This window comes from Lissotriton helveticus, chromosome 7, assembly GCF_964261635.1.
Source record: "Lissotriton helveticus chromosome 7, aLisHel1.1, whole genome shotgun sequence".
NCBI lineage: Eukaryota > Metazoa > Chordata > Amphibia > Caudata > Salamandridae > Lissotriton > Lissotriton helveticus.
Genome location: NC_136068.1, coordinates 495448955 through 495467506, shown reverse-complemented (window position 1 = coordinate 495467506; position 18552 = coordinate 495448955). Strand labels below are relative to the sequence as shown.

The following is an 18552-nucleotide window of genomic DNA, read 5'->3' as shown; positions in this document are numbered from 1 at the left end:
GGACCGGGCCCAGGGCCGGAGCGCCCGACCCGTGGCCCCGACCGGGCCCCTGGACCCAGCCCGAGGCTCCCAGGCCCGGAGGCGCAGGGGAAGCCTCCCCGGGCCCGCCGGACCCCGTCCCCGGCACCCTGCCCCGCGGCAGGACCCAGGACGGAGCCCGGGGTGGGGAGGCCACCCTCCCCGGGGCCCCGGGTGGGGCTCTTGAACCCAGCCAAGCACGGGAAGGCTCTCCGGGCACCACGGAACCCCGTCCCGGGACTTTGGCAGTGCGGCAGGCCGGGGGACAGGGCCCGGGTTGGAGCACCCCACCCGGGGCCCGGCCGGGCCCCTGGACCCAGCCGTGGCTCCCAAGCCCGGAGGCGCATGGGACGCCTCCCTGGTCCCTCCGGACCCCGTCCCGGGCACCCTGCCATGCAGCAGGACCAAGGACAGAGCCCGGGGTGGGGAGGCCGCCCTCCCCGGGCCCTCAGGGGCCCTAGCCACTGCTCCTGAACCCAGCCAAGCAAGGGGAGGCTCCCCGGGCACATCGGAACCCCTTCCCGGGCCCTTGGCAGTGCGGCAGGCTGGGAGACAGGGCCCAGGGCCGGAGCACCCGACCCGGGGCCCGGCCGGGCCCCTGGACGCAGCCGGGGCTCCCAAGCCCGGAGGTGCATGGGACACCTCCCCGGTCCCTCCGGACCCCGTCCCGTGCACCCTGCCACGCAGCAGGACCAATGACAGAGCCCGGGGTGGGGAGGCCGCCCTCCCCGGGCCCTCAGGGGCCCTAGCCACTGCTCCTGAACCCAGCCAAGCAAGGGGAGGCTCCCCGGGCACATCGGAAACCCTTCCCGGGCCCTTGGCAGTGCGGCAGGCTGGGAGACAGGGCGCAGGGCCGGAGCACCCCACCCGGGGCCCGGCCGGGCCCCTGGACCAAGCCGGGGCTCCCAAGCCCGGAGGTGCATGGGACGCCTCCCCGGACCCATGGAGCCCGCCCTGGGCATTGAGCCATGCTGTTGGCCTGGAGATGGGTGCCCCGGACGCCCGGGGGAGGTCTGTCCGGGACACATGGAGCCCGTCCTGGGCATTGAACCATGCTGTTGGCCTGGAGAAGGGAGCCCCCGGACGCCCGGGGGAGGACTGCCCGGTACCCGTGGAGCCCTTCCCGGGTACTTTGCAACGCCGTTGGCCTCCTGGAGATGGGTGCCCCCAGATGCCCGGGGGCGGGCTGCCCGGGACCCATGGAGCCCGTCCTGGGCACTTTTACATGCCGTCGGCCTGGAGGTGGGTGCCCTGGGCGCCCGGGGGAGGCCTGCCCGGGACCCGTTGAGCCCTTCCCAGGTACTTTGCCAATGCCGTTGGCCTCATGGAGATGGTTGCCCCGGACGCCCGGGGGAGGCCTGCGCGGGACCCATGGAGCCCGTCCTGGGCATTGAGCAATGCCGTTGGCCTGGAGATGGGAGCCCCGGACGCCCGGGGGAGGACTGCCCGGTACCCGTGGATCCCGTCCTGGGCACTTTGACATGCCGTCGGCCTGGAGGTGGGAGCCCCGGATGCCCGGGAGCGGGCTGCCCGGGACCCATGGAGCCCGTCCTGGACACTTTGACATGCCGTCGGCCTGGAGGAGGGTGCCCAGGACGCCCGGGGGAGGCCTGTCCGGGACCCGTGGAGCCCTTCCCGGGTACTTTGCCAATGCCGTTGGCCTCATGGAGATGGGTGCCCCGGACGCCCGGGGGGAGGACTGCCCGGTACCCGTGGAGCCCTTCCCGGGTACTTTGCAACGCCGTTGGCCTCCTGGAGATGTGTGCCCCGAACGCCCGGGGGGAGGGCTGCCCGGGGCCCGTGGAGCCCGTCCTGGGCACTTTGACATGCCGTCGTCCTGGAGGTGGGAGCCCCGGACGCCCGGGGGAGGGCTGCCCGGGACCCATGGAGCCCTTCCCGGTTACTCTGCCATCCCGTTGGCCTCCTGGAGATGGGTGCCCCGGACGCCCGGGGGAGGTCTGTCCGGGGCCCATGGAGCCCGTCCTGGGCAGTGTGACATGCCGTCGGCCTGGAGGTGGGAGCCCCGGACGCCCGGGGGAAGGCTGCCCGGGACCCGTGGAGCCCTTCCCGGGTACTTTGCCATCCCGTTGGCCTCCTGGAGATGGGTGCCCCGGACGCCCAGGGGAGGTCTGTCCGGGACACGTGGAGCCCGTCCTGGGCATTGAGCCATGCCGTTGGCCCGGAGAATGGAGCCCCCAGACGCCCGGGGGAGGTGTTGCCCAGGCATATCTCATCTGGTCCCCCGGGCAGAGAACCACCAGCCCTGGAGGGGTGTCCGGGCGTACCCTGGCCCTAGTAATCCAGAGGGAAATTACCCCCCTTTCTTGCAATCCGTGCACGCGAGGTGACAGAGGGGGCCCAAGGCGTAAAAGAACCCGACCTCATGGAGCCCTAGCTGGGATCCGGGAGGCGAATGGCACCTCATCGGGACTTCCAGGGAAGCCCGGCCATCTGGTCGCCCCATTGGAAAGCATCGCGGGCGACCAGATGGCCGGGATCGGAAGGACTCCCAGCTCCCCATCCATCCCAAGCCTTCGCGGTAGGGTTCCTGACTGCCTGCCCACGCAAGGCAGGGCTCTTGGACCCCGGCTGGGCCTCAGGCGCAGGTTGGACCACCGGAGCTCTAGGGCCCGGACGACCTGGGGGAGGAATGCCCGGGACCCGTGGAGCCCGTCCTGGGTACTTTGACATGCCGTCGGCCTGGAGGTGGGTGCCCCGGACGCCCGGGGGAAGCTGCCCGGGACCCATGGAGCCCGTCCTGGGTACTTTGACATTCCGTCGGCCTGGAGGTGGGAGCCCCGGACGCCCGGGGGGGAGGTCTGCCCGGGACCCATGGAGCCCGTCCTGGGTACTTTGCCAATGCCGTTGGCCTCATGGAGATGGGTGCCCCGGACGCCCGGGGGAGGTCTACCCGGGACCCATGGAGCCCTTCCCGGGTACTTTGCCAATGCCGTTGGCCTCATGGAGATGGGTGCCCCGGACGCCCGGGGGAGGTCTGCCCGGGACCCATGGAGCCCGTCCTGGGTACTTTGCCAATGCCGTTGGCCTCATGGAGATGGGTGCCCCGGATGCCCGGGGGAGGTCTGCCCGGGACCCATGGAGCCCGTCCTGGGCACTTTGACATGCCGTCGGCCTGGAGGTGGGAGCCCCGGATGCCCGGGGGAGGGCTGCCCGGGACCCATGGAGCCCGACCCGGGCACTCTGCCATGCCGTCAGCCTGGATGGAGCCCCGGACGCCCAGGGGAAGAATGCCCGGGGCGCATGGAGCCCGTCCTGGGCACTTTTCCGTGCCTTCGGCCTGGAGCCCCCAGACACCCAGGGGAGGACCACCGTGAAAACCATGGAGCCCGACCTGGGCACTCTGCCATACCGTCAGCCTAGATGGAGCCCCGGACGCCCAGGGGACGAATGCCCGAGACGCATGGAGCCCGTCCTGGGCACTTTTCCATGCATTCGGCCTGGAGCCCCCAGACACCCAGGGGAGGACCACCGTGAAAACCATGGAGCCCGACCTGGGCACTCTTCCATACCGTCAGCCTAGATGGAGCCCCGGACGCCCGGGGGATGAATGCCCGGAACCCATGGAGCCTGTCCTGGGCACTTTTCCATGCCGTCAGCCTGGATGGAGCCCCGGACGCCCGGGGGACGACTGCCCAGGAGCCATGGAGCCCGTCCTGGGCAATTTGACATGCAGTTGGCCTGGAGGAAGGAAGCCCCGGGTGGCCTAGGGAGGTGTTGCCCAGGCATAGCCCATCTGGTCCCCATGGCAGAGAACCACCAGCCTCGGAGGGGTGTCCGGGCTAACCCTCCTCCCTAGTAATCCGGAGGAAAATTACCCCCTTTTCTTGTAATCTGTGCACGCGAGGTGACAGAGGGGACCCAAGGCGTGAAACAACCCGACCTCATGGAGCCCTCGCTGGGATCCGGGAGGCGAATGGCACCTCATCGAGACTTCCAGGGAAGTTCGGCCATCTGGTCCCCCCATAGGAAAGAGTTGCGGGCGACCAGATGGCCGAGGGAATCTGGGCGATCAGATGGCCGGGCATGGAGGTGAAGCCGCCTGGACTCTTCCCCACCCCGTCCCCGTCCCGGGTCGAATGCCCAGAACGCATGGAGCCCGTCCTGGGCACTTTTCCATGCCGTCGGCATGGAGCGCCCCGACACCCAGGGGAGGACCACCCTGGAAACCATGGAGCCCGACCCGGGCACTCTGCCATGCCGTCAGCCTGGATGGAGCCCCGGACGCCCAGGGGACGAATGCCCAGGACGCATGGAGCCCATCCTGGGCACTTTCCCATGCCATTGGCCTGGGGCGCCCCGACACCCAGGGGAGGACCACCCTGAAAACCATGGAGCCCGACCCGGGCACTCTGCCATGCCGTCAGCCTGGATGGAGCCCCGGACGCCCGGGGGATGAATGCCCGGGTCGCATGGAGCCCATCCTGGGCACTTTTCCATGCCATTGGCCTGGAGCGCCCCGACACCCAGGGGAGGACCACCCTGAAAACCATGGAGCCAGACCCGGGCACTCTGCCATGCCGTCAGCCTGGATGGAGCCCCGGACGCCCGGGGAACGAAGGCCCGGGACGCATGGAGCCCGTCCCGGGCACTCTGCCATGCCGTCGGCCTGGATGGAGCCCCGGACGCCCGGGGGACGACTGCCCAAGAGTCATGGAGCCCGTCCTGGGCAATTTGACATGCAGTTGGCCTGCAGGAAGGAAGCCCCGGGTGGCCTAGGGAGGTGTTGCCCAGGCATAGCCTATCTGGTCCCCATGGCAGAGAACCACCAGCCCTGGAGGGGTGTCCGGGCGTACCCTGCCCCTAGTAATCCGGAGGAAAATTACCCCCCTTTCTTGCAATCTGTGCACGCGAGGTGACAGAGGGGACCCAAGGCGTGAAAGAACCCGACCTCATGGAGCCCTCGCTGGGATCCGGGAGGCGAATGGCACCTCATCGGGACTTCCAGGGAAGTTCGGCCATCTGGTCCCCCCCATAGGAAAGCGTTGCGGGCAACCAGATGGCCGAGGGAATCTGGCCGATCAGATGGCCGGGCATGGAGGTGAAGCCGCCTGGACTCTTCCCCAACTCGTCCCCGTCCCGGGACGAATGCCCAGGACGCATGGAGCCCATCCTGGGCACTTTCCCATTCCATTGGCCTGGGGCGCCCCGACACCCAGGGGAGGACCAACCTGAAAACCATGGAGCCCGACCCGGGCACTCTTCCATGCCGTCAGCCTGGATGGAGCACCGTATGCCCGGGTCGCATGGAGCCCGTCCTGGGCAATTTTCCATGCCATTGGCCTGGAGCGCCCCGACACCCAGGGGAGGACAACCCTGAAAACCATGGAGCCCGACCCGGGCACTCTGCCATGCCGTCAGCCTGGATGGAGCCCCGGACGCCCAGGGGACGAATGCCCAGGACGCATGGAGCCCATCCTGGGCACTTTCCCATGCCATTGGCCTGGAGCGCCCCGACACACAGGGGAGGACCACCCTGAAAACCATGGAGCCCGACCCGGGCACTCTGCCATGCCGTCAGCCTGGATGGAGCCCCGGACGCCCGGGGGATGAATGCCCGGGTCGCATGGAGCCCGTCCTGGGCACTTTTCCATGCCATTGGCCTGGAGCGCCCCGACACCCAGGGGAGGACCACCCTGAAAGCCATGGAGCCCGACCCGGGCACTCTGCCATGCCGTCAGCCTGGATGGAGCCCCGGACGCCCGGGGGACGAATGCCCAGAACGCATGGAGCCCATCCTGGGCACTTTTTCCATGCCATTGGCCTGGGGCGCCCCAACACCCAGGGGAGGACCACCCTGAAAACCATGGAGCCCGACCCGGGCACTCTGCCATGCCGTCAGCCTGGATGGAGCCCCGGACGCCCGGGGGACGAATGCCCGGGACGCATGGAGCCCGTCCCGGGCACTCTGCCATGCCGTCGGCCTGGATGGAGCCCCGGACGCCCGGGGGACGAATGCCCGGGACGCATGGAGCCCGTCCCGGGCACTCTGCCATGCCGTCGGCCTGGATGGAGCCCCGGACGCCCGGGGGACGAAGGCCCGGGACACATGGAGCCCGTCCCGGGCACTCTGCCATGCCGTCGGCCTGGATGGAGCCCCGGACGCCCGGGGGACGACTGCCCAAGAGCCATGGAGCCCGTCCTGGGCAATTTGACAAGCCGTTGGCCTGGAGGAAGGAAGCCCCGGTGGCCTAGGGAGGTGTTGCCCAGGCATAGCCTATCTGGTCCCCATGGCAGAGAACCACCAGCCCTGGAGGGGTGTCCGGGCGTACCCTGCCCCTAGTAATCCGGAGGGAAATTACCCCCCTTTCTTGCAATCTGTGCACGCGAGGTGACAGAGGGGACCCAAGGCGTGAAAGAACCCGACCTCATGGAGCCCTAGCTGGGATCTGGGAGGCGAATGGCACCTCATCGGGACTTCCAGGGAAGTTCGGCCATCTGGTCGCCCCATAGGAAAGCGTTGCGGGCGACCAGATGGCCGAGGGGATCCGGGCGACCAGATGGCCGAGGGGATCTGGGCTACCAGATGGCCGGGCACGAAAGTTAAGCCGCCTGGACTCTCTCTCCCTCTCTGGACCCCGTCCCGGGCACCCTGCCGCTCAACAGGACCCAGGACGGAGAGCCAGGTGGGGAGGCAACCCTCCCCTGGGCCCTCAGGGTCCCCGGACGGGGCTCCTGAACCCAGCCGAGCACTACGGCAGGCCAGGGGGACAGCGGCCTGGAGCCCCCTGACACCCAGGGGAGGACCACCGTGAAAACCATGGAGCCCGACCCGGGCACTCTGCCATGCCGTCAGCCTGGATGGAGCCCCGGACGCCCGCGGGACGACTGCCCAAGAGCCATGGAGCCCGGCCCGGGCACTCTGCCATGCCGTCAGCCTGGATGGAGCAGCGGACGCCCTGGGGACGAATGCCCGGGACGCATGGAGCCCGTCCCGGGCACTCTGCCATGCCGTCGGCCTGGATGGAGCCCCGGACGCCCGGAGGACGACTGCCCAAGAGCCATGGAGCCCATCCCGGGCACTCTGCCACGCCGTCCCGACAAATTCGTACGGACTCAAAGTCGTACGGACTCCTAACCTTCCGACACGGATCGGAATCAAGCCCTTTCTGACCCAGCAGATTTCAGGTTGACTTGCTATATACTTTACGTACGAATTTATGGGGGGCGATTCCGATCCGGTACGTAAAAGCACATCCGACCGATATGTCGGACAACCACGTACACCCAGGGGATAGGACTGCCCGGGTCACATGGACCCCGTCCTGGGCACTTTGATCTGCCGCCGGCGCCGGGGATCGAACCGTGATCACCAGATGGGGATATCCCAAAAATCTGGCATGGATACGGCCCGCCAGGACAGGTTTGGACACCCCTGACCTAGACAAAGACAGCAGAATAGAAGCTATCGGATACATGAACAGAAATCAAAAAGTAGGGTTTTTAAAGACTTTCTAAAAGCAGTTTCAGATGGGCTGCTTCTCAGATCTAGAGGAAGTGTGTTCCACAGCTTAGTTGCCAGGAAGATATACGATCTACCTCCTCTTCTGGTCTTGTGAATATGGGGGATTTGAGAAAGTTTGAGATTGTTGGATCCCAATGATATAGCCTGGATATACAGTTTTAAACAGAACTTAAGGTAAAGAGAACCCTTGTGGTTGTAGGCCACAAAGGATAAGGGCTTCAAACTGGCTCAGGAAGCCAGTGAAGATGACGTAAATGTCCTGACACCAAGCATCATGAGAATCAGCTAGGCAGCAGCGTTCTAAATTGTTTGAAGACGCTGAGTCAGAAAGGCCTTGAATTGCAACTACAATTTGTTGGAGCAGTCCAACCTAGAGACCTTAGGGTGAAGATACAGGTAGAGGATAATGCCTTAATATGGGGCTTGAAGGTAAGGTTTTTCACCTAAGGTTTCTTACCTCAGCTTAAGTTGAGAGAAAGTCCCAGTGGGTGAGCAGGTGTTTGTGGGTGTGAGCAGGCTGATGCTGTCAGTGGCGGGGGTTGAGGTTTGAATTTTCCTTAGATGACTGAGATCTTTACATAGAAGAAGTCCGCCAAGGTGCAACACAGTTCTTGGGACAGAGTGATTATGTTCTCCGCTGCTGGGGGGTTGGAGAACTCCTTCATGATGGTGAAGAGCTCCTTGCTGCTGTCTGTGTTGGCTTCTATGCCGTCTGCTCAGGCATTCTTCTTTGTTTCTTTCAGGAGGAGGTGGTATTGATTGAGTGCTGTCTTGAAAGTGGTATTGTCTCTGTCTCTTTGCTGGTGCGCCACTCCCTTTCTAGTTGCCGGCAGTTACATTTGGTGGATTTCAGCTCTGCGGTGAACCAGCTGGCTATTCTGGCAGGTCCTTTAGATTTGACTGGCTTGGCGGGGGAAATTGTGTTAGCACATTCTGTGATCCACTAGGAGAGGTTCTTCGCAGCCTTTTCTGGGTTGGATGTTGTGTTTGGGAGGTTGGAGTTAAGAGCTTTGTTCCACTGATAATCTGATATCTTTTTTCAGTTTCTGCCCGTGCAGCTGGGGGACATGGTGCTAGTGCTGATAGGTCCTGAGAGTGGCAAAGTGGATGCCGTAGTGGCCAGTCCAGGTGAACGGCGAGACATGGTTGTACTTGAATGTCGCTGGACGTGAAAATGGATATGTCCTGTGATGTGGGTAGTGTCGTGACAAGTTGCTTGAGGTTGATGTTGCTCATGTTTTCCAGGAGTTTGATTGTGTTAGTGTCACTGGGGTCTTCAAGGTGAAAGTTAAGATCCCCTAGGAAGATGTAGTGCTTGGAGTCGATGGCGACCAGGGCAATGAAGTTAGGGATGGTGTTGCAGAAGCTTGGGTGTGGTCCTGGTGGTTTGTAGGCAAGGGTGCCTCTGATGGTGCTTTTCCCATCAGTGTGAAGTTGACGAATAGCATTAATGCATTTGTAAATGTATAGGCGAAGGGTTAGAACTGATGAACTCATGAAAGCACTGCACCATCATGGAGATGGCTTTAATTGTGGCTCAGAAGCTGTGAAACTATGCTCCAAAGCCTCAAACCATCCAAGAGCTCTCCAGGTAGGCAGTCCACTGCTGCTGGCACAGGTGTCCGCGAGATTGCCTAAGAGTCAAAGTGGCCATAAATAAGTGCAGGTGAGGCCCATCAACCAGAACAAGTTAACCACTGGTATGACATGAGTGTGGAGAAGAAGGGAGTGGTAAAATAGAGGGGGTTTGCTTCTCATTGGCCATGACATTAGGATTACCTGGAATAGGCAGGCCATATGGCGCATGATGGAAAATATATGTTCATTGAGAGGAACAGGAGGAAGAGAGAGAGTACCCTTTTTTGAGGTACCCTTCGTTGTGTACCTCCACCCTGAGTGCATTGACTAAGTCACTCACCTCCTACCACATGGCCATCTTCTCCAACCCACTGAGGGTTTATGGAGGCTGACCATGTAGGTGCTGTAATGATCAAAAACAAAAGGAAACTACAATGCCTGTCGCCCCCTCAGAGACATTCTTCCTCAGATTTGGGCTGGCTGCAACTTGAAAGTTGTGCAGTCCTAGGGTAACAGGGCAGATCCTAAGGTGTAGGTTGCATTTATGTGCTTGTTGAATTACTATGTCAGGTCTGTGTCTCTGAAGCCAAGTGAACGCTATTTCCCTCTATCTTTCCATTCTGAGATATCCATAGCAGAGATTTCTTTCTATATATGTAGATCTGAAATCTAGTTATAAAGTTACTAGTAGTAGCACTACGGTGGTTAGTTCAGTTGTAAATCTCCATCCCTTTGTGTAACAGAGGGGAGACCTACAACTGGGAGTATATTTCCACCTGGAATTGGTGAATACCTTACAGGCAGAGACCTTTGTCCAGTTATACATGGAAATCTACATGTGTAGAATTGCCCATATGTAGATTTTCCTTTATGAGGTGGGTCCACTTTTGTTTGCACTCAGGAAGTGAAAGAAGTCCACACAGGCGGCACCTCTACCCATATATTTATCAGACTTGGCATCCTGAGGGTATCCACCCATAGCTAGCTGGCTTTGGTGCCTTAAGAGCATCCTCCCATCGCTATGCCAGAGTTACTTTATGAACTCATCCATCTAAACATGTGCTGGTGATGCCTACATCCAGTCATAGCTGAGCCACTCTTGTTATCTGAGCCCCTGCAGCCCAAGCTGCTTAAGACATGTTGTGCTGAATAATGTGGCATATGCTGTGCCAGGCTTTATAGCGGTGCTGAGGATATGTAGCACTAGGTATGCCAGTCTAGGCTACCTGTGCCTATTCAGCTCTACCTGTATCAGCCTTTGTGTATACCCTGATATCCTCAGTCATTCTCCCGTAGCTCACCCAGTACTGTTATACAAGTTTAGATGATGGTAGCTGCCACGCTTGGCATCATAAGCCCTTCACCCTGCGCTATACCTGGATTGTGCTACCATTGCTGTGGATATTATTTGAAGACAAGGGAACCCAATAGGATAGGTCAGGGACCTTGGGTATCAGTATACTGTGAACACAGTAGTCCCTCACAAGGATAATGAGAGAAGGAATGAATATAGAAATACAATTAGATCTATTTATGCTGTCCAGCCAGACAGGAATCTCTTTTAATATAACAAAATCTAGGAAAAACAATGACGTGGGAACGAAGTCTTGCTTCAAGCAAGAAACAAACAGAAAGGCTCAGGCAAAACTTAGTGCTTGAAATTTAAAGAACTCGAAAAGCACAAATGAACGAAGACACCATTACACATTTGAAATAATAATCATAGTTGTGTTAAGGTGTCGAAGAGTCGACGACGTTTCGATTCATACATGAATTGAGGATCATCATCAGGACATTAGATTACATGCCTGAGTGATTGCCAACTGCAAGAAAAGAATGGCCTGCAGTGTTGTGTTTGAATCGTGTTTCCAAATGGGCTGGTGAGCGTGTTAGCCGATAATACGGAAGGATCCATGGAATTGGGTGCAATCACTCGCACCAGCAGTTGTAAGATCTTGCGGGCGTGAGTGCTCAGAATGGGTGCATAGCCCAACAATGTCATAACCCCCCTATGTGTCTCTTTTCCAGATAAAGTCACCACAGTACGATACCTTCAGAAGGTCAGCATCACACTGATTGGGCAGAAGACCTGCAATTGCATCTACAACTCATTGGAAAGCTTTGAGCATTCTGACCCAGTCCTGCCCGGCATGGTCTGCGGCACTGACAAGGATGGCAACAGAGGACCCTGCTCAGTAAGCACTTCTCTTGTCTCCCTCTATCTTGCTGCTTAGCCTACCCACTTCTTTCTCTCAAATTCCTATGCTTGTTTCTTTCTCCCCACTTCTCCTTCTGTTCTTCTGCCTGACTCTCTGTGTAATTCCTTTGACTTTTCCATGTGCATGCTTTCTTCACCCACTTGCTTCATGGCCCTTGCACTTCTTATTTCTCTCGCTGTGGTTTCACTGCCTTTTTCTATTTCTGCTTCCTTGAAAACCTCCAGTTTTTATATTTCACTCTGTATACTTGTACTCCATAGTTGAACACAGCTCTCAACCTTTCAGGTTGCGGTGAGGGTCCTATGACATTGAAATGCTGGTCAAATCTGGATGATGCACTGGAATGCACTGCACTCGTTTTTGTTTTGTGGGTCACAGCAAGAATAGACAATTACAAAAAAGCAGTAGTGGAAAAACAAAGGTTTATATCTTCAAAAAGCAAAGGCTTCTGCCCGTCTTCCCCTCCCTGTGCAAATTCTTATGTGTTCATCAGTGAGATGCCAAGAAAGTAATAAACTTTATTAGGGTGTTACTAAAACGTCATATCCCATAAACCATAAACATTATTGTTTGCCAGGTATTTAGTGATAGAACTTCCCATCTACATCTCACTGAGAGGTGATCGCTTATGGATGGTAAAAAACCAGAATATCAAATTTCAAATAGTGTGGTACAAAAGTGTCACAGCCATAATCCAATTGCAGAAATATGGTCAAGGTAAATATCAATAGGCTTTTATTGGTTTACGAAATTTAAGACCACACTGGATGAGTGATAACATGCTTCAACTTAACTGCAGTAAGACTGAAATCTTACTTTTTGGCAAGGCTAAAACCTTTTGGTCCCAAGACTGGTGGCCTCAGGATCTAGGGCCGTGCCCCCAGCCCAAAGAAACTGTAAGAGATCTGGGGATTACGCTTGATGGGGATCTCTCTATGAAGGCCCATGTACATCAGGTCGCTGGGACTTGTTTTGGGATTTTGCGACAACTGCGTGACATCTTTAAATGACTCCCAACTGAAGCTAGAAAGCCGCTGGTACAGGGTTTGATTGTCAGCAGGCTTGACTATGGAAATTCCATGTTTGCTTCCATGAACGAGAATCTGCTGACAAAATTACAAACTATTCAAAACGCGGCAGCAAGACTAGTGTTAGGTTTGCCTCCAAGGTCTGCCTCCAAGCCAACCCTAAGGGAATTGCACTGGCTCCCTGTGCGCCAAAGGTGCCAATTCAAAATCCTGAGCCTAACTCATAAACCTCTCCACGGTGTCGGCCCTTCCTACCTAAAAGAAAAACTGGCCTGGTATATCCCGGCTAGAGATCTCCGATCCAGCTCTAAGTTCTTGCTGTCCCAGCCCAGAGCACGGACGTCAAGGCATGGTTGCAGGTCCTTTTCATACGTGGCTCCTCGGCTATGGAATAAGCAGTAGTGGAAATAACTTAAAAGTCCAAGATGGCGGATTGACACCGCCGGAGCAGAGAATGCTGAACGGGGTCCGGGCTGCTCTGAGATTAACGGTCAACCGTTATGACAATTACTGCTACACATCGCAGTAGCGTAAGGCTGTAAGCTGCAATGCTTTAACCTTGGGATATTACAAAAAAAAAGAAACGGAGTGTGCGGGGCTTACCAGGAGTGCGAGACGCTGTGACGCTGTGCACTGAACATTGAATGCGGCGGCTGCGGCTGATTGAGAGCCGCGTCCGGAGCCTGCTGTGCTCCGTTGGCGCACAGAGATTCTCGAGGGTGCCGCGTTTCGTTGTGGAATCCACGAGGGGCTGGACGAGCCGGGCGAGCTTGTCAGCAGTCAACTGGTTTGGTCTGCGATTGCTTTGGCGCTCTCCCGCGGCACCAGCAGCAACGCGGGCAGAGAAGACGGGCTTTGGTGGAATGGCGCCGAAACCTCCGGTGCGGACTACCCGGACGACAACAGCCAGCGGGAGAGCAGTGACCACACCGGTATCTTTGCTAGTGCCGGCTATGATTGATGCAACAGCTGGTAAAAAGCCCTCTCCCGCTAATAACGCTGATGTGGAGAAAGTGCACCCCGGCAGGAATGGAAAAGTAACTCAAGTAAAAGGTAATACAGAAGATAACTTGTTGCAAAATGAAAGGAGTCAAATAGTAGCAATAGAAACTGAGACAGTATGTCAAAGTTCTACTGCAGCAGCTTTGAATGATGGGTTAAATATTTTGCCAGCCTTAGATACTATGGAGGAGGCAACTGCATATGAAGGGGTCACAGATTTAACTGATACCACTACTACTCTGGCTATAGGAACTTCTACTACTCTGGCTATAGGAACTTCGGCGTCCCCAGAGCTTCAGCTTCAGCATATGAACAGGGTGATTAATATTAATACTAATACTAATACGAAAGCCCCTCAGAGTGAAATGATTACTATGCCTCCAGACAAGGGAAATGCCGAGGGCGTGGAAGAAGGTGAGTGCGGCGAGGGCGGTGAGACTACTGACAATACAGATGTAGCTGAGACAGACGAAGAATACACGGACCTTAATGAACAAGGGAGCAATACGCCTTTAAGATCGATTAAAGATAAAAATAAAGCTTTCAATACCAAAAAATCAAAGGCTAAAAATAAGAACAAGACCACCAAAATTGCAAGCAAATCTAAGACAAGTGTTCTGAAGGCGATTGTCGAAAACAGTCCGATTAGACAATGGGTGCAAGCTAAGGGTGGCGTAAAAACAATGGCGTTGCGACTGTCTGGTAATAGCCCTAATAATCAAAACATCACTACTAAAGAGGTAAATGATGCTATTACTATGGTGAATGCGAACAGGCCTGGACTAATGGACTCAAATCAAGTCACCAATGTACCACTCAGTCCCATTCTGCCTATTAATTCTACTACTACTACGAAATCCCCAGCCGAAGCTGATGTAAATGATTTATCAGGCGTGATTAAGGAGTCTACAAAACCATCTGAGGAAACTCTATTGGTTCGTCCACACCCTTCTGAACCCTCTATGATACTTGTGGAGGACAATTCTGCTCCCGTGTTAATTAGTTGCAGCAGTAGCAGCAATAACAGCAACAGTAGTATAACCCAAGTTTTGCCTAATACTTCTAAGGCGCCTACATACGATGTTGTTCCAGCCCCGATAGATGAGATTATGCTAGAAATACACCCGGAAAATACAGGTCTTTCCTCATCTAGCACACCTGCAGATTGGATTCCTCAAGGGGAGGTATCTGCTTCTTTTCAGACAATACTACATCTTTTAAATGAACAGAAACAAGAAGCTAAAGTTCATTACCAACAAATGAGGGAATACAATAATAGAACTCAAACTACATTACAAGAGATGGCATGTAAATTGGGGTCTGTGGCCCAAGATATTGAGGAACTGCAGCAGAGAGTGGTGGTAACAGAGGAGCAGTCACATCGTTCTGAAATAGCAGTGAACAAACATGCCTCTCAGCTTCTTCAGATGCAAGCTAAGCTGGAAGACTTAGAAAATCGACAAAGGAGACAGAATCTCCGCGTTTTTGGTATTGCTGAAGGAGCCGAGGGGGCTGATCCAAGGGCATATATCACTCAATTATTTCAAAGAGCCTTTCCCGAACTCTCAGACTGGGACTGGGATTCTCAGATTCAACGGGCTCACCGGCTACCCTTAGTTCAAAGGGACAAGAGTGGTAAATTCCCACGACCAATTTTGATCTATATAGGTAACTATTTGCTCAGACAAGCTATTTCTTTAAAAGCACGGCCGAACACTCCAGTCACCATTGATTCTACTATTTTCTTTGTGAGGTCAGATCTAAGCAAACTCTCGTTAGAAAGACGTTGGCAACTGAAACAATTTATCGACCCGATTAAAGAACTTGGTTTTCAAGTTTTCTTACAGGAGCCTGCTAAACTGAAAGTGATTAAAAACGGCCGCTCTTATTTATTCTTGGAAGTAATGGAAGTTGAAAAAGCTATTGCCTCTTGGCGATTGGAGAAATGACTAAGCTAATAGTTAATGCTCTGCATATATGGCTTTCTGGATTTCTGCAAATATTTCTATTAGTTTTAATTAGCTTGTGGGATTTGGGATAAGCGCTATTGTCTTTTGGGCCTTCTGGCGAGGCCATATTTGAGTAAAAGAGCACGGTGTAGCATGGTTTTTCTATATGGTGGCTGATTTGATAGTACTGATTACCTGGACCTGGACCCTATCAGCGCTCTAACTGCTCTCTGACTGCAAGGGGAACAGCAGTCAATCGAACGGGGGGACCAGCAGGTAACTACTGGGTGGGGGGTGGGCGCTATGTTGTGTGGGGAGGGAGAGAGGGAGAGTTTCTTGGGGGGGAAAAAAAATGCATCAAAAGGCACAAAATATACAAAAATAATATGATTTATACAACTGTTCTGATTGATAATAAAGGTCATATAGATAAGGATTTCTATTATCTACAATGCATCGTATAAAATGGTTAGTTTGGAATGTTTCTGGATTAAATAATAGAACAAAGAGAAACCTAGTGTATGAAGAGCTGAAAATGTATAATCCTCAAATAGTGGTTATAACTGAAACTCATATACCTTATAAAGATAAGCATCTGCTGAAACAATTAGGATATGACACAATAGTCTGTACTAGATTTAATGCCTCAATTCGTGGGGTAGCGATCTTAAAGCAAAAAGGGTTGAAATGCGAAATATTTAAGACACTAACTGACAAAGCTGGTAGATGGGCTATCGCTCAGATAAGACTGGAGGGTCGGAAATACACAATATGTGGGATTTATGCGTCAAACCAAGATGAGCCACAAATTTTTGATAATATAAATATAGAACTGCTTGGATGGGAAGGGGAATTTATTGTTTTGGGTGACTTCAACTGTATTATGAATTATGCTTTGGATACCACTAGGAAAAATTCTTTTCAAAGAATGAGAAAGACTAGAGCGGCTATTTTGGACTTAGCTTCTAATCATTTTTTAAAAGATTCCTGGAGATGCCTAAATTATAAACTTGCAGGATATTCCTACTACTCGGCCCCTCATAAACTTTGCTCACGCATAGACATGATTTGGGTTTCAGACTCCATCCTCAATTGCAATAAATGCTCAATGGCAATTTACCCAAGGGTTACTTCAGATCATAACCCGATTTCTATTACTTTTGAGATCACACCAGAAGACTACTCGCCACGACTTTTCTCGTTTCCTAGATATTTATTTTCTGACAACGGATTTGTGAGTCAACTTAAGGAACATCTGAAACAATTTATTGATATAAATATCCACTCGAGCCAACCCTTAATAGTATGGGACGCTTGTAAAGCTAGCATACGTGGTTATACACAGCAATATATATGGCATCAAAATAAAGAACATCAAATTCTGAATGAGAAAAGGCTTGGTGAAATACGTGATGCTGAACTTCAGCTATCAGCAGCTTTGTCTGATGAGGCAATGATGTCAGATATATTTAATCTTAATCTTAAATTAATTGCACTCAAAGTTGCACTCAAAGATCTTCTTAGAACTAAAAATATTAATAAATTAAAAAAATATCAGCTTGATAAGTATGAAAATGCAGATAAAATTGGCAAACTTTTGGCTTATAGAGTTGCCGAAGATCGCGCACAGAATATAGTTAAAGAAATCAAAGGAGACGATGACCAACTGGTCAGCGATTCTAAATCTATTCTGCTACAATTTGCTTCTTACTATCAAGCTTTATATACTCCGGAATATGTAACCTCGGAAGACAGTGTTAAAAGGTATATAAAACTTAATACAGTTAATGTTCTAAACCCACAACAAACAAAACAACTAGAGGAAGACATCACAGTAATAGAAATTAGAGAGGCTATTAACTCCTTAGCAACAGGGAAAGCAGTAGGGGAGGATTCTATTCCTCTGGAATTATACAAATGCTGTGCTGAGGAATTAATACCGTTATTACTGGAAGTGATCCGGGCAATTGGTAATGGACAACAAGCACCTAAATCCTGGAATCTAACTCAAATCATTTTTTTCTTAAAAAAGGGTAAAGTACCTTATGAGAGGGGGTCATACCGACCAATCTCACTTATTAATAGCGACGCCAAAATTTTTGCTAAAATCTTGGCCATTAGGCTTGCACCAGTTATGTCTCAATTAGTATCTTCCCAACAACATGGATTCATACCCAAACGAGATACAACAGCACACATTAACATGGCCATTTCTGCTTTTGATGCTGCAAGGATACAATCCGCCCCACTCGGTATGATCTTACTAGATGCAGAAAAAGCATTTGACCGAGTGGGGTGGGGTTTTCTATGGCCAGCCCTACAGGCATTTGGTATTAACGGTCAATTGTTGAGGTGGATTCAATCACTTTATGACAACCCAATGGGTAAAATATCTTACATGGGGAAATACTCTCCTATGTTCCCAATCAAGAGGGGGACAAGACAGGGGTGTCCTTTATCACCCCTGCTCTTCGCTTTGGGTATGGAACCTTTCTTAATCGCTCTTCAACGTCAGTCTTTAATCCACCCATTTCTTAATGGTTTAAACAAATTGGATATCACGGTATATGCAGATGATGTAGCAGTGTTTTCCGCGGATGTACCTCAAGCCTTGAAAGGTATTTTTATTGAAGCAAATATATATGGATCAGTTTCTGGTTACAAACTTAACGCAATTAAAACTCAAATTGTTGCAAATCATCATCTTCCTACCTCTATTTCAGGTATCTGTAAGGTCGCAACATATCTTGGTGTTAGAATTTCCTCAGATATTGACTCTGTTGTGGCTTTAAACTACGAAGTATTATTAAAAGAGACTATAATACAATTTAAGAAATGGCATAAACTTCCCCTTAATATTATCGGACGTATTAATCTAATTAAAATGAAAATTCTGCCTAAATATCTATATTTATTTCGGGCAATTCCTCTACGCGTTAATAACTCTTTTTTTGTCAGACTAGAAGGGATTATTAGTAGTTTTATATGGGGATATAAAAAGGCCCGACGGGCAATTTCCTCACTTAAGTTTCCTTTTATTCAAGGAGGCTTGGCTCTTCCAGACTTCAAAGTCTATTATTGGTCAGCTTTTTTAACTCGCTTTCGTAGTTTAACAATTCTGGATAAACGTTTGTATTTTCACAAATTTCTGTTAGGATAAGATGCCACTATGTTTATATACAGATTAAATGACCCTAATTATTTCAAAAGGGTGAAGTTTAAGACTATACGAGACACTGTTAATATTTGCCGCTCCATCATGTTGAAATGTAATG

At 53.2% G+C, this 18552-nt stretch overlaps 1 protein-coding gene across 1 annotated transcript in view; it reads left to right on the top strand.

Annotated features, from left to right (window-relative positions):
• The window catches only part of LOC144768670 (serine protease 53-like), a 199703-nt gene that overhangs the window by 76258 nt on the left and 104893 nt on the right, over nucleotides 1–18552 (top strand). The window contains exon 5 of the mRNA XM_078652491.1: nucleotides 11108–11274. Within this exon, the coding sequence (XP_078508617.1) occupies nucleotides 11108–11274 (167 nt within the window). The remainder of the gene's footprint in view (nucleotides 1–11107; nucleotides 11275–18552) is intronic.